The 19,988-nt window shown below is 40.6% G+C and overlaps 2 protein-coding genes across 2 annotated transcripts; one reads left to right on the top strand and one right to left on the bottom strand.

The window, feature by feature from the left end:
• Positions 1-41: 41 nt before the first annotated feature.
• Positions 42-2,580, top strand: snu13a (SNU13 homolog, small nuclear ribonucleoprotein a (U4/U6.U5)). The gene is made up of 3 exons (XM_056751989.1): positions 42-516; positions 1,105-1,225; positions 1,362-2,580. The coding sequence occupies exons 1-3, from the start codon at positions 514-516 to the stop codon at positions 1,622-1,624; spliced, it is 387 nt and encodes a 128-aa protein (XP_056607967.1). The 5' UTR covers positions 42-513; the 3' UTR covers positions 1,625-2,580.
• Positions 2,581-2,654: 74 nt separating this feature from the next.
• si:ch211-256e16.3 (kelch-like protein 20) lies at positions 2,655-15,566 on the bottom strand. The gene is made up of 11 exons (XM_056751987.1): positions 15,532-15,566; positions 14,823-15,099; positions 14,410-14,736; positions 12,778-12,921; positions 11,669-11,855; positions 10,097-10,243; positions 6,777-6,905; positions 6,452-6,628; positions 6,119-6,265; positions 5,863-6,028; positions 2,655-3,559 (listed from the first exon to the last, which is right to left on the bottom strand). The coding sequence occupies exons 1-11, from the start codon at positions 15,561-15,563 to the stop codon at positions 3,388-3,390; spliced, it is 1,905 nt and encodes a 634-aa protein (XP_056607965.1). The 5' UTR covers positions 15,564-15,566; the 3' UTR covers positions 2,655-3,387.
• Positions 15,567-19,988: the final 4,422 nt, after the last annotated feature.

The following is a 19,988-nucleotide window of genomic DNA, read 5'->3' as shown; positions in this document are numbered from 1 at the left end:
ATCCCTTCTAGCCAAGACCAACAGAAACGCCGTTTTGCACTCTCCCCGTTCTTTGATCCGAATGTTGGTTTTGACTAGAATGGATACAGCTATTTCCATTTGGCATTCGCACTCTAATGCCGCATAATTTGTGTCACGATGAAAACAGTTGATTAATATTTTTATTATTATTCTAAGGTAAGGTTTAGGGTAGGTGTAGGCGTTAGCTAATGTTATTTATTGTAATTATATGGCGAGATTTTGCACCCCTTCAGGCAATAGCTGTATCCCTTCTAGCACCACCCCGGAGGTTGGCCGTCTCTTTTTGATGACGTAACGCAGCGCGACCACCCATGCATTCCCGAGCCTTACAAAGACGCACGTTGATCGTTGAGCGTACTACAGTGTTAAAGACATTTTCTTATATCTCTTTGTTTTTCACTATTTAAACAAAGGAGTTTTTTGTCCTCCGTGAAGCACACGCCGAGAGGACGGTTCACATTTCTACAGAGATCGGAAGCACCACTTGCAGGAATGGTACAGATGCTTTTATCACTAACTTTACTAGTGCTTAACTCCACAACTAGTTAACTTCGATATAACAGATGCACAGTGTTTCTTTATGTGCTGTTTTCCGTATACTATTGTCCTTTCAAACAAATTTTCGTAACGAATTCCCAATCGTGTTTTAATTTAAGTTTAGTGGTGTAACTTAGGCCGGTTACCCACGTGTGATACACCACGAGGTTTACTACTGCGCTCTCATCATCACAATGTCAAATCTTCAAAGTTACCTATATAGGATTTCATTAAAGCTCACTGTTTTTATAACAATAAGTAATCCTAGCTTGCAGACCTATGAGGACCATCAGGAAATATAACCATGCTTTTATTATAGTGAAATGTGCTGTGATACCATAATAAAAATATTTACTACAAATGTCATGGTTTAACTTGTTACTATAGTAATGGTTAATTTACGGCTACTGATTTTACAAATACCATTGTTAAGTTTTGTTACTGTAGTTAAAAAATGGTATGTTTTTGTAAGGGAACATATGAGCCATGTATTATTGTGCTTATGCACAGGCACAACACGGTTTGATGCATTCTGTTTTCTTCCAGGCTGAATCAGACGTGAATCCTAAAGCTTATCCTCTGGCTGATGCCACACTATCCAAAACCATATTGGACCTTGTGCAACAGGCAGCCAATTACAAACAATTGAGAAAAGGGGCCAATGAAGGTAATGAAATATTCTTATTCCAGTCATCCTACATTGTACATTTAATCAAGACAGTGTACACCATTATTAAAACGTTTGATTTAAGTTAAAATGTTTAAGTGACTTTTTTGTCCTTGTTTATTTGAATGTATTGTAGCCACCAAAACTCTGAACCGTGGAATCTCAGAGTTTATTGTGATGGCTGCAGATGCTGAACCTCTGGAGATCATCCTTCATCTGCCTCTGCTATGCGAGGACAAGAACGTCCCATACGTGTTTGTGCGCTCCAAGCAGGCCTTGGGTCGAGCGTGCGGGGTCTCCAGGCCTGTCATTGCCACATCTGTCACTATTAAGGAAGGTTCTCAGCTCAAGCCCCAGATTCAGTCTGTGCAGATGGCCATTGAGAGACTTCTCGTCTGAGATATCATTGACACATGCTTGTTTTTAAGTTGTAAAGTACAACTTTACAGTTTGAACTATGAATATATTTCTCTATATGGTGAACTTAAGCGTTCTGAAGATTTAAAGTGTTTAGTTCTTACTCATTCTGCTGTTGTTGAGCATGTGTGTATTTAACAAACAGCAAGACGATTTTTTTGTATGTTTTTTTTTAAACCAAAGGTTAATATCATTTATTCTGTATCATTAACACACTTGCAATTAAAGAGATATTCAATATGCATTAGTAACTAAATTTGTTGACTTAAATAATATTTACCTTTAAAGGGATAGCTCACCCAAAAATGAAAATTAAGTCATTATATACCCAGCCTATTGTCATTTCAAACCTTAATGACTTTCTTATGCAGAACACAGAAAATATTTTGAAGAATGTTGATAACCGAACAGCATGTGCTGCCATTGACTTCTACTGTATGGACACAAAACCAATGCAAGTGAATGGCTTCCATCGCTTTTCGATCGACATCCTTCAAAATATCTTCTTTTTTGTTCTACGGAAGAAAGACACATACGCTCTTGTCATTTCAAACCTGTGAGTAAATATTGACAGAATGTAAATTTTTGGTTGATCTATTACTTTAAGATGCATATTTTACTTTCAGATTTGGTATGTTTATACCATTGAGTATGGTATAAACACGGCATAGTATGTGATTTTGTGTGTATGATGTATGCCAAACTAGAGTAAACAACAGAACGATTTATTTTTCAAAGGTATAGTTACCTCAAAAATATACTTTTATTCAAACGTGTATGTACATTTCTTCTGTGAAACTTAAAAAGATTCTTAGTGTGGTTTTGTATTCCTACAAAAGGGAGTTAATGGTGTTTCAAAATAGCATTTTTGTGTTTTGCCAAGTATGTCATACAGGTTTGAAAGAAGTATGAGTGAATAAATTAAAGATTTTACTTTTTGCTTGAACTATCACTTTAACATGGCATTTATGATTTGACAGCCAAAATTTGAAAAATGTACACCAAACTCAAATTAATAGCCAACATAACACTTTAATTCCAAACAGGACGCCATTCGTTGAATTACACAAGCAATGTGAGGAAGGCATGATACATTCTTTGCATTTTAAGAATCAAAAATGAATTTAAGATATAATGAAAGTATACAGTAGCTCTGCAACGTGTCAAAACTTGCAGTGAGGTGTCCAGTGTAGACAGCTTTGTTTATTCTAAAGTGATCTTAAGGCGATGTTACACCTGTTACATAAATGGTAAACTTGTGCCATACATTAACATACGTAGTGTTTTAAAGAATGGCGGTCAACAAATCTCAGTGTTACATCACAAATGTCTATGCACAACAAAAAATATCTAATAAATACAAAAAGAAAATACCATACAAAAAGTGCAAAATTATTCACTACAACACTACCAGGAAACAAAGCACATTCAGAATCATGATTCTCAGCGCATGGAACCCTGCAGGCCACTTTTAAAATCACAGATTACACTGATACTGTGTACACGCTGCCACGTAATGCTGACACACACACAGTAACCACAGATCAAGCAACTTGTCCAGTCTCACACTACATCTGTGGGACGGACTGAAGAACAGCTTATGACACAGGGTTTTTTTTCTCAAGACCCTCCAGTGACTGGGTCGGACCACTGCCTTTACTAAACGGCGTCCAGCCGGGCACCTAAAAGCTGCCCCCCGGCCTACTGTCCCATCCGGTTACAATGCAGGTGCTGCCAGGATACTCTCAGTCCACAGGAAACTCGGTCTCGGATGCTGTGCCAGGACGGCTGCCTGCGTGAGTGTCCTTCCTCAGCTGCAGGGACACACAGCTGAGCCAGCTGCGACTGGTGGGCATCTCACCGACAATCTCCCAGCTGTCTGATTCCTCACAGTACCGCTCTATAGTGTCATGATACCTGCGAGGGAAATCAGTTTATTCAGATGAACAGATACAAAGCTAATAAGGATGTATAAGGCTATGTGGACATCTAAAGCCATATCTTTAAAACATACCTATGGTGGCCAAGAACTGTTTGGTTACAAGCATTTTTACAAAAATCGTTCTATGTATTCATTAGAAAAAAGAAATTTGTAAAGGCGAGTAAATGATGAATGAATTTAAATTTTGAACGGATACATTTTTATTTTCTTCTCCATATTAAAAACGGTTGTCATATCCCGAGCATATTGCACAGTTAATGTCTCTTTTTTTACTAAATTAAGAATATACTTTATATAATTATTTATTGTTGTTCTCTGTCACGCACCAGTACACAAAGGCAAATTCCTTGTACTAGTAAATCCCCCAGTACTTGATCAAGTTCATACTGATTGTGAAAACTACAGTATGTGATAGTTAAAGTAGTTCACCACATCACACAGTTGCTTGTTCCTTTAAAAGGTTTATGAACAGATAATCTTATTGTAACCTCAGGAGCAGGTTTATTATTATACTAATAATGCGCCACCGACACTCTTTACTACACACTTACTTCCTGTTTTTGCCCTCTAACACCTAGGCTGGCCCATGCATCCCCTAATTATCTGAAGTTCTCCGTGAGCATCGTGCCAAGCTCAGCTCTGCTGAGAGAAAGTGGCGCAAGTCTGATGAACCTACTGACCTCTGTCTCTATCAGTCTCTTCTCTCGTCTTTCTCTGTTGATGTCTCCTCAGCAAAAACTCAGTACTACCACGCTAAAATCAACATCTCACCTGACTCTCCTACACTCTTTTAAACCTGCTCTGCTCTTCTTTGCCCACCTGCCCCCTCACCTCCATCCGACTTAACAGCTGATGATTTTGGGGCTTTCTTTGTATAGAAAACAACCTCCATCTGCAGTCAGTTTTGGAACACATCCAAACCCCCGACACATGCTCGCCCTCCTATTTCTCTCTCCTATCTGGAGATTACGTTTCCAAGGTCATGTCTTCTTACCACCTGACTACCTGCCCACTAGATTCAATCCTCACCCGTCCATTTCTCCATCGGTTGTTCCTGCTCTTACCCACATTATCCAATCGTCTCTCCCCACAGGTTCATTTCCCACAGTCTTCGAAGAGGCCCATATTACCCCGCTACTGAAGAAACCCAATCTTAATTCTGCACCGTTAGATAACTACAGACCTATCACTGCAATGTCGATGATACACAACTCCACCTGTCATTTCAGCCTGACGACCCAACTGTTTTTGCACACATTCCAGCATGCCTGAGTGACATTGGGCTCTGGATGAAGGACAATCTTCAGCTGAACCAATCACAAACAGATTGGTTGTAATCAGGGCCGACCCAAAGATTTATCACAACCTCTCCATTCGACTAGGCTCACAGACCATCAGACCTTCCAGAACGGCCAGAAACCTGGGAGGGGTAATCGCAGATCAGCTTATCTTCACGGATCATGTTGCCAGCACCACCCGGTCCTGACCTTTCCTGCCCGAGCATGCTACGCAAGTCCTAGTCCAGGCTCTTGTTCTGTCCAGACTGGACTATTACAGTGCGCTACTGGCTGGACTAACAGCTTGCACATTTAAACCTCTACAGATAATTCAGAATGCAGCCGCAAAGGTGGTCTTCAATGAACCCGAAGAGAGCGCACATCACTCCTCTGTTCATTAAGATACATTAGCTCCATATAGTCGCTCGCATCAAATTCAAAGCTCTGCTCCTGGCCTACTAGATCACCACTGGTTCCTCACCCCCTTATCTTCTCTAGCTAATGCAGATTTATGTACCTGCCAGATCCATACGCTCTGCAAACGAACAACGTCTTGTAGTGCCATCCCAAATAGGGAAAAAATCTCAAACGTACCTTCTCTGTATCTGTTCCACATCTGTGGAATGATCTGCCCGCTGCTACAAGATGAGCAGATTCTGTAGCCATCTTTAAGAATCGGCTGAAAACACATCTCTTCCGTCAACACCTGACTGATTAGTTCTACCTTCTATCTCATTTGTAAGTCGTTTTGGAAAAAAAGAGTCTGCTAAATGACTAAATGTAAACGCATTAGAGCAAAAGAAAGATTATTTTTTATGGAAAAAGTTTCACATATTTTCATTTTATAACATTTAAGAATTGAACGTAGAAACATCCTAAAAAATGTTTTAGAAATCATCTAAATTTTTTGTGTATTCAGGTTTGTAAATGTGATGAGATGATATGACACAAGATGTTCAGTTCGGCCAAATTTGAATGTCAGAATAAAGTCTCTCTCTCACCTATCCCATCCCTCTTCGCCTCCTAAAACGTAAATCTTTCCATCCACAACGGCCACGCCGGGTCGATAGCGTCTCTCCTTCATGGGAGCACACATGGTCCACTTGTTGGTCTTTGGGTCATAGCACTCAACCTTATCCGTGTTTTCAGTGGAAGCGTGCCAGCCGCCTGAACAGATGCAAGGTGTAAGAGGTTTACAATTTGATATTCTACAGTAAACAAAACTGAGCTAGTTAATAAACAACAAACTATTTTCACCTATGACGTAAATCTTGCCCTTTAAGGTACAGGCTGCAGATCCAGAGCGAGCAATCTGCATGGGTGACACCTCTGTCCACACACACATTTTAGGGTTGTACACTTGTGCTAGATCTGTTCCATCACCATCTTCTAAAACAGCACCCCCTATTGTCGAGAAGAGACATTTATATTATTACTAAACACAGAAATGGACTTTCATTTAAGGTCTAATCATTTAGTGGGCATCTATAATAAAAGCACACTAAAAAAGTTAACATTTAACAATACTTAAAATTTATGGCAATTTTTCTCAAATCAAATCACTGGCTTCTTGTGGAGATAACACAACACCTGTCACATAAAGTAAGCCATCGAGCGCCACCACAGCCGGGCTGGTGACTGCCATCTTGACTGATTCCATAAACTGCCACGTGTTTGTGTGAGGATCATAACACTCCACTGAAGCGAGACGAGAACGACCCTCCCATCCACCCACAGCAAACACATATCCATCCAACATCACCAACCCTAAAAGAAAAGATGAACCTTGCCCTTGAGTTTTCATGAAGCAATCACTTTAATATCAAACTTCAATTTTTGGGTGAACTACAACCTGCTGTCTAGACAATGTTAAAATGAGTACATAAATCCTCATTATTAAAGTCCTGAGCCTCACCCAATTCTGACCGAGCCACATTCATGGGTGCCATCTCTAACCAGGAGTCAAAACACGGGTCATACCGCCACATCTCTCTGCTGGCAGATCCGTCTGGAAATTCTCCTCCAGCTAAATACAGCACAGAGCCTGAACACATTCACATTGAAACTCCATCAGGACAAGACAGGGCAAAATTCCTTTTCATTTCAGTTCACTAGTGCTTATCCTTAGCACATACTTTTAACTAATTTAGGTTAACAGAAAAGAGCAGTGAGCTACAGGGATGGGCCATATATCTTAAAAATAACATTATATTTTAATCCTCAAAAAATATTATAATATTCACACAACATTACAAAATGTGTTGTTTTACTGACAGCAAAAACAGCATAAACATTTTGTTTATAGATGGTATGCATTGACATCACTTTCCAACGTGAACATGCCCCCTTGAGTGGCACTCAAAACAGCAAAAGTCTGTTTACATTTAACTAAAACACAATTATTTGCTGAGTTAAAACAGTTGGACTGGACAGTGATCCTTACGACTCACAGAGGGACCAGGTGTTTTTGTACACTGAAATATTGCGCGGAATTGCATTTCCTGATATTTATTTTGTACTTGATTTCCACGCAGGGGGAAATACACAAAGCAAAGCCTTAAGTAAACATTTTCTACTCGAGCAAAACACTTTTACATTTACATTTACATTTAGCAGACGCTTTTATCCAAAGCATGTGGGGTAGGCAATGGAAGCAATTGGGACAGCATAAGCACAACAAAAGCATAAGTGCAATCAAAAAGAAGAACGGTCTCATATAACCTAACACAGTATACAGAACCATTAATTTTTTTTTTCTTTTAAAGAGTATAGAAGAAAATAGAGTCAGAACAGATCAGTCAGATGTTGACGGAAGAGATGCGTTTTCAGACGTTTCTTAAAGATGGCTACAGAATCTGCAGATCTTGTAGCAGCAGGTAGATCATTCCACAAAGGTGGAACAGATCCGGAGAAGGTGCGCAAGAGAGATTTTTTACCTTTTTGGGATGGCACCACAAGTTTGCAGAGCGTAGGCATCTGGCGGGTACATATGTCTGGAGTAGCGAGTGAAGATAAGGTGGTGCCGAACCCGTGGTGGTCTTGTAGGCCAGGAGCAGAGTCTTGAATTTGATGCGAGCATCTATAGGGAGCCAATGTAGCTTAATGAATAGAGGAGTGACATGTGCTCTCTTCGGTTCATTAAAGATAACTCTTGCCGCAGCATTCTGGATCATCTGTAGAGGTTTGGTTGTGCAAGCTGGAAGTCCACCCAGTAGCACATTGCAGTAGTCCAGTCTGGACAGGACCAGAGACTGTACTAGGACTTGCGTAGCATGCTCTGATAGGAAGGGTCTAATTTTCCTAATATTTAGAGAATGAATCTACAGGACCGGGCAGTGCTGGCAACTTGATCTGTGAAGTTGAGCTGATCATGGATCACCACTCCCAGGTTTCTTGCCTTTCTGGAAGATGTGATGGTTGATGAGCCCAGTTCAATGGAGAGGCTGTGATGAGTCTTTGTATCGGCCGGGATTGCAAGCAGTTCTGTTTTTAAAAGGTTCAGCTGCAGGTGATGGTCATTCATCCAGAGCGAGATGTCGGCTTAGCAAGCTGAGATGCGAGCAGAAACCGTTGGATCGTCTGGGCGAAAAGAAATGTAGAGTTGTGTATCATCCGCATAGCAGTGATAGGAAAAGCCATGTTTCCGGATGACAGAGCCTAGGGATGACATGTATACAGAGAATAGCAACGGACCAAGCACTGAACCCTGAGGCACACCTGTGTCGAGATGTTGGGACTCAGACACCTCACCTCTCTAAGAAACTCTACAGGACCTCGCCGAGAGGTAAGACCTGAACCATTGTAGCACCATTCGGAGACCCCCATAGTCTTGAGGGTGGACAGGAGGCTGTGATGGTTAACGGTGTCAAAGGCAGCAGATAGGTCCAGTAGGATGAGAACAGATAAGTTAGAGGAAGCTCTTTCCAGTCTCAGGGCTTCAATGACAGAGAACAGCGCAGTTTCAGTGGAATGACCGCTCTTGAAACCAGACTGGTTGCTGTCTAGGAGGTTGTTCTTGGCGAGAAAGGATGAGAGCTGGTTACATACAACACGTTCTAGAGTTTTCGCAACGAAGGGGAGGAGGGATACCGGTCTGTAGTTTTCTGACAGTGCAGGATTAAGAGTAGGTTTTTTTAGTAGTGGGGTAATACGGGCCTCTTTGAAGAGTGTAGGAAATGTACCTGTGGTTAGAGATGAGTTGATAATGTGGGTCAGAGAGGGAACAACCGATGGGGAAATGGCCTGGAGGAGATGAGTGGGGATGGGATCTAGGGGGCAGGTAGTCGGGTGGTTAGAAGAAATGACCTTGGAAATGTCCTCTTCAGAACGAGGGGAGCAAGCATGTGTCTGGGGATTGGGCGTGGTCAAGAGGTGGTGGCGCAGAGAATTGATAACTGATGGTGGGGCGAAGAAGAGCAGAAAAGTTTTTAAAGAGAGTACGAGGTTCAGGAGAGTTATTGATTTTAGCGTGGTAGTACTGGGTTTTCGCAGAGGAGACATCTGCAGAGAAGGAAGAGAGTATAGACTGATAAAGAGAGAGGTCGGTAGGTTCTTTTGATTTGCGCCACTTTCTCTCAGCAGACCTGAGAGAGGCGCGATGTTCACGGAGAACATCAGATAACCAGGGCGCAGAAGGAGATGCACGAGATGACCTAGATCGAAGAGGGCATAAGATGTCTAAGCAGGAGGTTAGTGAGGAGCAAAGGGTGTGGGTGGCAGGTGTTAGCATCAAGGAGAGAGAACTGTTTAGGGGGTGGGAGAGTGGCAGAGACTGCAGAGGATAAGTGGGAGGGAGAGAGTGATCGTAGGTTGCGTCGGAATGTGACCAGTGGGGAAGCATGTGTAGTGCTTTTAGGTTTTTAACTGAGCCGAGTCTGATATGAAGTGGCTAGCAAGCATCCACGTTTCACTATTCCAATTGTTTCAGCAAACTGCAGCTATTCAAAAAAAATTATTCTGTCTTTCAGTCATCTTTAAAAAGAAACATCCGATCTGTCTGTACAATCAATCGCACAACAACTTCTCCTGTTGGAAAATAAAGTAAAGATAACAATAAACACTGCTGCATTCAGTCTATCTCCCACTCAGGGGATGTGACTCGCTTCACTTTCGGGGGCGGTGATGTCACATGCATACCCTTGATAATTAATTAATCAGCCAGCCATTGAGAGCAACCACAAAACAGCATTCTATTATCCATCCAATATTGTACATCACATCCTTTCATGTACTCACCTGACACGACTAAGCCGTGCTTGCTGACAGCGAAGGGCAGGCAGGCCAGACTCTTCCACTGGCTGGTGAGAGGATCAAAACTCTCCACACTGCGTAACACAACCTTATCGTCCTCTCCACCGACCGTCACGATCACCTCCGCTGTGCCTGGTGCAGAAAAACAAACACCAATCACGGGTAGATTACAGACTGTTGAAGTTCAAACAACAATAAATGAAAATCTAATCTAATAAATAATTCAGATTAATGCATGCATTATCGTTCCCTTTCTTTTTTTAAACTACTTGTAAGTAAAACAACAACTTAAGTAGCTTTACTTTATATTTAATTACATTTGTATTTCATTTTCATGTTATCAATGTTAATGAATGTGATGATTTTTAAACAACTAGCAGCAATATCTTGCATTTAAGCTCCCTTTGTATTTCTATTGTTTTATTTGTTCTTTGCTTGTAATTTATTACTCTCTATACTTTAAAAAGGTCCAGTGTATGAAAGGATGTGAAAGTGAATAAAGTAAACAATATAAAGATCGAAGCTCTAGCCTACAGATAATAAAACTAAAAGCACTGCAACACGTGGCAGCTACTATATTGAGGAGCAACGCTGTTCCTGTAGAGCTGGGAAGATTTTTATTCAGTATTCACTTATGTATTTATGATCTCACTTTCAACTACACTGTAACAATAGTCTAGTTGCCTCAACAACATAACATCTGGATAGCGGCATTTGTTTCTGACACGTTTAGGCAATGGGTACCATAAAGATCCAATTTTACCACCGATAAAATTTTGATAGTGTTGATGAGATGCAGTCATGTGACAGTCCATGAAGTCAAACTCTGGACAAGTCTTCTTGTGCGAGTCTGTTTTAAGAAGTCTTTATTTTTGTACATTTTGACAACTAAGATTCCACAGTAACATGACTTTCAGCTGGGATCATGTTCCTAAAGTGTGACGGCCAGCAAAAATCAATAAGGACTTGTTGAAACCGCATAATGCGGAGCCGGTGAAACTCTATGGTTTGATTGTTGGACAAAATGGCAAATAGCAACGAGGGGGTGCCTAATATCGGTGTTTCGATTGGTCAGGTTGCTTGGAGTTTAATTGACAAAAGGTCAATTGCATACGGCTCACTCAACCCATGCCTTTTGAAGCACTACAGTGGGTGACAAAGAGCTAAGAGGATGTTATCACGTTTTCGAATCTTTGCCGATAGAGATAACGTACATGAAACACTCTCTCTAAAGCAGTTTGTCCGTTTAGGGCTACTGTAGAAACAACATTGCGAATTCCATGCAAGGGGACCTGTGCTGTATGTAGATAGAAATAGCTCACTTGAAGGTACTAAAAACATAATGCTTCATTATGTAAGGTCTTTACACACCTCTGAACACATAGTTATGAATAATATATTACATTTCTGTCAGTAGGTCCTCCAAACAAATAACACATTGGACCCTCAACAATGACTAAAATCTGATGCTATGTTAGGCACTACAAGTTGTTGTTATAATGAAACATGAAACTGAAATCTGACTGGTCCTGGTAAGAGCTGCTGAAACTAAGTTACCTGTTGAACGTCGGGGTCGTGCTTGGGGGCTGTATAGCTCTCCTCGGCGGTCCAGCAGCAGTAAATAATCCTTGGCTTCAGAGATAAGTTTCTGGCACTTGAGCGATTCCTTCACCACATCCAGAGTCTCGATGACATCATGGATGTAGTATGGACTGATGAGAGGCAACCTGATGTGCTCGAGAACCTATAACATCACAACCTCTGTCATTATGTATTAATTGAAGACGAATCAAGGGAACATGTATTTATGCATCTTACAAACACTTTCTTTCTGAAGAGACTTACAACATTTTATTAAGGCATGTGTCAGGAATTAAACTCATGAACTTTGCATTGCAAGCACTATTCTTCACTATATGTGGTATTCTCTTACAGTACTTTCTTAGTATTGCATTCCATAACACTGTAGAATTCAATTTGAAAGCCTTGATCAGAACACAAAAGAACCCTAACCCTAATTTTGAGAAATGTCTTTTGTGTCGAATGTCCTTCAAAATAGGTTGAGATTTCTTTATTAATTTATTGCCTATCCTTCGTTCTGTAAATCCCCACTGCATTCCCATGACTCGCACAGTGAGCTTTTATCACGAGCTGTCACTGAGGCGTAGTCTTTAAATAACATCATAGCAACAGATGATGTGTAAACACAGCAAACCGATCCCATCCAATCAGTGCTAGCTAACATTTCTTACACAGTGAAAACAGCAGCCATGTAAAGTGACTATTCTCTCCAGAACCAAAGCTCGTGTGTGGAGTGTGTGACCTTCCACAGACTTACACTTGCCAAACACAATGGCAGCTAATCTCAGACACCTGCCGACAAGTGAGACAACCCCCCCGTTCCACTGAGACCTCTGGATCTCACAGCTTAGATCAATACACCGCTCAAACGCTGAAACAACATTCAGTGTAGACCACCATCCCTATCTGACCTAAGATTTAATTTTGTGCTTGTGTTTTAGTCTGTCAGCGATCAACCGCCAAAAACATAGCACTCTCGTTCTCAGGTATAAGTTGTCAGTTCCAAGAGTGTTCAGGCCACATACAGACAAAAATCATGTGGATAAACGAATATATTGCATTGAAAATATTGCTTTATAATGGACCTTTTCAAAGCTCTGTCTGCATGAAGAGTTCTTTTCCAGCCACAGCATGGACGCCTCAAACACAGTCTCCTCTTTTGGCACATTCAGATGGTCACTGGAAATGATCTCTGTCAGTTTATCGGCACAAAGAGAAAGAAACTCCTCCTGAATAGGAAACAGGAGACAAAGAAGCAATGCAGTGTAATATTACACTTCCCATTTAAATTACACACGCTGTCATCATAAAATAAAGAATGATATGTTTATAATTACCAAGTGCCAATTTGCTCAATATCAGTTAGATGTTGTTATGGATTGCCACATGTTAAAAAGCTCATGGGTTTCTACATCAATCCAATAATGGCTTGGACCAGCACAAGACGGTTACATTCGTGTAGCATTTATAGGTTGAGTCTCCTGAAAAATTTGAACGCTAGTGTGGTACCAACAAAATGTTCCTTAACAATGAAAGATGGGGAAGTGTTTGAGAAACAATTTTTACTTCTATTTACTGGTTCATTATAGTGGTTTGAGCTTCACCTTTTCTGTCAAATAACCAGCAAATTAATAATATAGACCATTTTAAGACGAAAACAACAATTTTCAGAACAACTTCCTATTTTTTTATTTTCACTTATTTTAGAACTTTAACAAAGAGAACGTTAAGAACAGAATAAAAAATGTTCAAGACTAAATTACGTTATGTTAAATTTGATTGAAATTATTGATTTATTATTCTTAACACCATGTATGGGTATATTTATGTCGAGTACCAGTTAATCTAGACAAGTTGATCATATTACCATAATCATCATACAAAATTAAAAATAAACAGAAACAGGAAGTGCTTATGGAACAGTGTTGTTTCCATTAATATGGATAATCTATTGTATATTCTGATCAATGTTGAGAATTGATCAGAATCGATGTAATACTACATGTAATTAATGTAATTCAATAAACTTTCCTTTAAAAACATTCCCCTTCAGCTCATACTTCTCAGAGTTATACATGATCTTTATTTTCAACAATTCTATAAAACAATATCGAGGTTTAGGCTTTTTTTAAAGTTTACATTTAAATAAGTTCGAAATTTGTTCACTTTCGGGAAATGTTTAAAATCAATAAAAAGACATTCAATTCTATTGTTCATGCGGACAAGTTGATATAGATTTAACAGCTTGATTTTGTTACTGTTTTACAAGGTGGGTAATTCATTAATATGACTTTTGTAAAATGTGATTCGCACAAAAAAAGGGTACGATTAGTAAAAGCAATTATAAAACATACCGTACTAAAATCTATGAATGAGATCCACTCGTGAAATAGTTTCATTGATGTATTATTGTGTTAACTGTTGAGACTTTAAAAAGCATGTATTAATTAGTAATGCAAATAGGCTACTTTTTAGACAATGTTATTGGAGAGTAACAATAAATAAAAATAATTTAATAACAATAATATTAATAGAGTATAATAATAACAATTCATTTAAATAAAAAGTTGATGATGTGGACTTTTGTAGAAATATAGCCAACGCTTACCATGATGTATACAATTAAAGGGAAATAAAATAAACCTTATTAGCATATGAGATTTTGGTCAGATTTGTAACCACTAGTCAACTCAATGATCTCGTGTGGTTGATTTCACCTGTTTGCAGACGGTGCTAAAGTGCTGTTGGATGTATTCCATACTGCGTCGCTCCAGCTGTCTGCACGAGTGTACCTCGGCGAAACAGTGAATGCCCACGCAGTTCATTTCATCCATCTGACCCTCCATGAACCTGCAGCAGGCCTCCCTTACGGCCATCACGTCCAGCAGATTAGCAGCCGCCAGCAGAGCCTGAACATTAGCCTTGGAGATCACCACCTCTGCCGTGTAGGCATAGCTCACCAGCATGCCGATCATCTGGGGCTCCACACCGTTAATGGCCACCCGATCCTGCCGTGATTCCATCAGGTCAGTGGAGAACATGGCCTGCACCAGCAGAGGAAGACCATGGGTTACCTAAAAAACTCAAAGTATGGTGATGGTTAAATACAAATGTTAAAGAAAAATATTACCTGAAAGTAAGAGCTGAAAGAGGCCAGTACGATGCGGTGACAAGGAAACTCCTGCCCTCCGCAGCACAGAGTCACGTCACAGAAGGCGTTATTGAGCCGTAAGCTGTTTAAGCCTTCCAACACTTTGTTGGGATGCCGAGCCTCCACAAACACATAGTCTTCACTGTCCAGAGACGAGAGAGGGAAACCAGGGTCCTCCACACAGGGAGATGGAGGCAGCTTGGAAGTGGACGGTGATGTGGCAGACAGATTCACAGCCATGATTTCCATCTCAACACTAAATGAGGCTGGCAAAACAGCAAACAATGTTAAAAACATGACAGTGGTGTATTCTGACAAGTTAAACATCATTCAAAACTGTTTTAACATTCTTGTACGATTTTTATCATCATCAAATTTAAGGATATTAAAAAGTAATTGGTATAAATAAATAAAAAGATCATTTACAATACATACAATGTATTGCCATTATAAAGGCCATTGCAAAAATAAAAACTCTATAATAATACATTAAGGAAATAGGTGAAAGCATGAAATAGCATAAACAACCTGTCAACATGAAATCAAGTAACGTTAAGACTAAGAGAGTTGACAGATATATGTCCATTCGTCTCAGATAAACAAACGAGCAGCAACAACAGTCACTGCTTGCGACGAGGGCACATATATGTACATGATACAAATGTTTGATATTAAAAAATATCTTCACCTCGAACTGTTCATGACAAGTCGTGACGCCATGTCTTCTTCTTTAAAGCTTGAATGAGACGCTGGTAGAAACACGTTGACCTGCAGCGCCATCCCCCGTCCTGGAAGTGAACTGTTATACACTTTTTCAACGAAAATCATCAGTTTGTCTATTTGCATAGAGAAACTGCACATTAGACATTATAACCATGTCTGATGTGCCACGCCTTGTATATGCATTTCAACTAACCAAGATAGTTGAGCAATTTCAATTTATTTAGTTTTATTATTTAAGTTTGTTATTTATGCATTTGGCAGATGCTTTACATTGCATTATAATATGCATTATATCTGAGTATGTGCAATCCCTTGGGATTGAAACCATGACCTTTGCGTTATAGTGCCATAGTCTTACCACTGAGTCACAGGAAACCACACATTGAAAGCACACACTGTTACACATTGAGACTCAATCATATCTGACTGTCTAGATATGGTTTAGATGTAACCATATTTGCCTTGCGTTGGTTGTGGGTTAAATGGATAAAATGGATAAAAGTGTCTGCCAAATGCATAAATGTAAATGTAAATGTAAGTTATATGAACTGCACCATAATTTTACCGTTATTAAATGTGAGAGTAGAAAAACCCTGTGCGGAATACCAAAAATACATGAAATTTTTTAACAAACATTCTACCACAAAGCGATACTAAAGACACAATATTAAATTATCAAAACAATTTAAAAGTCGAAGAAAATCTTTGCTTATTAAACAGCCAGTGTTTCAAATGAATGCTGTTTGTGTTGATAGATGTGATAGATGATACTATCTATTGATCCAAAATTATAAATATAAAAACATCCAAAATGATACAGTAGTGTACACCAAAAACGAAATGTCTAATATCAGAAATAAAAGGGAACATTGGGCATTTCCAAACGGAAGTGATCGAGCATCCCTATGCCCAACTCCCTTCGAAGTTGACACTTTGAAGGGTGTAGGGCATTACCGTCTCTCGTGTGTGCGTTTGGAACTCCCTTTACAAAGGGAATGACAGACCAAATCTTTGCTTTACAATGTCGCATGTGCACTCTGAATCCAGCGCTCGTTTGTTGAAAATAAACAACATTTTTAATATGTTAAATATTGTGTAATTATGTCTCATTTCAATTTATTTTTTCACTCCACTTGGTATTAATAGATTAGATGATTAGATTCAACTTTATTGTCATTACACATATACAAGTACAGTGTAACGAAATGTAGTTTAGGTCTAACCAGAAGTGCAATTAGCAAGTGCAGATATACAGTGTGAATAAATACAGAATACAATATTAGGAAAATAAGGCTATCTACTGTGGACATTAGTGTACAGGAGGTTATGAGCAGATAACAATATAGACTATACAATAGTGCAAGTGACTTGAGTGTGCATTAGTTACAGACATTAGCTATTAAAGTTACAGTGCAGTAGATGAGTTAATGTGGTTATTAAAGGTACGGTGCAATACATGAGTAGATGCAGATATACAGTTACAGTGCAGTAGATGAGTTAGTGCAGTTTTTGAAGCTATAGTGCAATAGATGAGTAGATGCAGTTAGTTATGCGATAGATGCAATAATGTAATAGATGAGTTACAGTGCAGTAGATGAGTTAATGCAGTTATTAAGGTTACAGTGCAGTAGATGAGTTAATGCAGTTATGAAAGTAGTCCATGAGTACAAATGAGCATTCAGTGTAATATTCCTGGTGTGCAAGTGAGCTGTATAGAGTGCAAATGATGCTGTGTGTGTAAACAGTCCGATAGAGCAGATAACATGAAGTACTGGTGTGTACAGTTCAGTCATGCATGGCAGCCCTGTAGTGCAATGTAAACATTGTAATAGCAGCATTAAGATAAAGTTATGAGAGGTAGTGAAATCAGTGGGGGGCAGAGTTCAATAATGAAACAGCTCTGGGAAAAAAGCAATATATGACTGATAAGTGTTCCCTTATTTTTTTGAAGCGGTGTATATATAAACACTCTTAAAAGTGCTGGGTTGTTTTTGACACAGAACACCCTGCTGGGTTAAAATAACCCTATGCTGGACTGCTGAAATAAAAATTACATACAACTGATGGATTTTGGTACAGATAAACTTAAAACTTTAGTTTTAATATTAATGCACGCATAAGCCTTCTGTTTTTAATGGTTCAAACAAAAGCAGGATTGTGAACATTGATGGTTATACACAGTTTCTTATTTTAGTTATTTTAACTGTACTTGTCATTTTACACTTTTCATGTTTTATTTGACTGTATTTCAAAAGCCTAACCAGGGACTGGGGCTGCATATTAGCCGTTGGCTAGAAGTCTGCATGTAGAGCATCTGTGATGTTATCCTGCATTGTTCCTGTTGAATAAACACTTAAATAAACAACAATGAATAGAGGCTACCAGGGGTCAAAAACTTAGAGCTTAAAAAAAGGCAGTCCTTGGTGAGTCTATAAATTATTTAGTCCATTTTAAAAACAATTTATGAAATTCATAGATTAATATAATACATATAAATAAAATGGAAACTTAAACCTCCAGTATTGAATAGAAGCCTACAGTACATTGTACTCGAGGGCATCCAAAATAAATAACTTTTAATAAATATAAAAAAGGCAACCAGAGAACCAGGAATACAACACTCTGTAACATAAACAATAGCAGACAATAAACCGTACCAAATGGGCAAGGGTGGGTGGGCGTCCTGGAGGCCGGTGAAGGGAACACTTGACATGAAGGGATGGGAGGCCTCCAGGACGATACGTCCCACTCGGGAGGCCTGGAGGGCGCCGGCCGCTCGGGAGGCCTGACCAATCGGGCCATCCAAAACGTATGGCTCCCCCCCAAAAATATTTGGGCTGAGTCCAGGTGCTCACACGGAGGTCGGAAGGGAACGGATGGGCAGCGGGCTCTGGCGGCTGGGCAGCGGGCTCTGGCGGCTGGGCAGCGGGCTCTGGAAGGCCGTACGGGACCGGCTGGAGGGCCTCTGAAAGGCCGGACGGGACCGGCTGGTGGCCTCTGGAAGGCCGGACGGGACCGGCTGGAGGGACTCTCGAAGGCCGGACGGGACCGGCTGGAGGGACTCTGGAGAGTTGGAAGGGATCGGCTCAATGGAGGCTGGAAGCCCGGACGGGACCAGCTCCGAGAGCAGGTCCCCTTTAATTTGCTCTGGCCGCTGGTTGGTGGCAGAGTCTGTCAGCTGGGCAGCGATCGTTTGCGGCTGGTTAGCTCTCTAGAGCAGCGGTTCTCAACCCTGGTCCTCGCGCCCCCCCCGCTCTGCATGTTTTTTATATCTCTCTTGTTTAACACATCTGATTTACATTTACATATAGTCATTTGGCAGACGCTTTTATCCAAAGCGACTTACAGCACACTTATTACAGGGACAATCCCCCTGGAGCAACGTGGAGCAACGCTTTGGATAAATTGTCTTGCTCAAGGAAACTCTGGTGGTGGCTGCTGGGATCGAACCAGCAACCTTTGATTTACCAGTTCAGTGGTTTAACCCACTAGACCACCATCTCTCCATTGATTGATTTAAATCTCTAGCTCATTAGAAGAGAGCTCAATGAATGAACCGCGTTCCGATTGACGTGTTCCCTGAACTGTTCATTGCTCTCTAATCCCTGCACACAGGAAATCGGCTGACGTTAATTTAGGAACACAAATTTGCGCAACACTACTGCCTGCAGTGTCTTCATGCAGACGAAACCTACTACGGAAGATTGAAGGGTTATTTAACCGTAATCTTGAGATTTGCGCAACATTATGCCCACTAGTGATGTTTACTTCGCAGGGCTCTTGCGGAAAAATTTAACAAACCTCCAAAGTGGTAGGAGAAGCATACAAAATATGCAGAGCGGGGGGCCGCGAGGACCAGGATTGAGAACCGCTGCTCTAGAGGATGGACAGACCCCGGGGTTTCACAGACCCCGGATTTCTGCGGGCTCGGTCTCCGGTGGAGGACCTCGGGGAGATCGCGAGGTTAGTCTGATCGCTCGCCATGTGCACGGATGGGATTGGATGATGATCGATCTCATCCGGGATGGTCTCGCCCAAACTGGGTTGAGCACCCAATAACCAACAGGACAAGATTGATAAACTCCACAATGGGTCTGTCCCTGAACTCAGGAACCAGACCCGAAGGGAGTCATTATCCAACCCCATCAAAAAACATGCATTAAGCGAGCGATCATTCCAGCTCACCTCGCGACTCAGAATGAGTAAATCCTCCACGTACCTCTCGAGAGGACCGCCATCCTGGCTTAGATGGTACCTCAGATTGTCCTCTGGAGAGATGTTGAGCAGCAGATAATCCATGCTTCTTTAAAGGTCTGCTATTCTGTCACGGGTGCTGGTAGAGAAGAGCGTACTCGAGGGTATCCAAAATAAATATATTTTAATAAACATAAAACGGCAACCAGAGAACCAGGAATACAACTG

This window comes from Triplophysa dalaica, chromosome 7, assembly GCF_015846415.1.
Source record: "Triplophysa dalaica isolate WHDGS20190420 chromosome 7, ASM1584641v1, whole genome shotgun sequence".
Lineage (NCBI taxonomy): Eukaryota > Metazoa > Chordata > Actinopteri > Cypriniformes > Nemacheilidae > Triplophysa > Triplophysa dalaica.
This window is presented reverse-complemented; position numbering and strand designations above follow the sequence as displayed.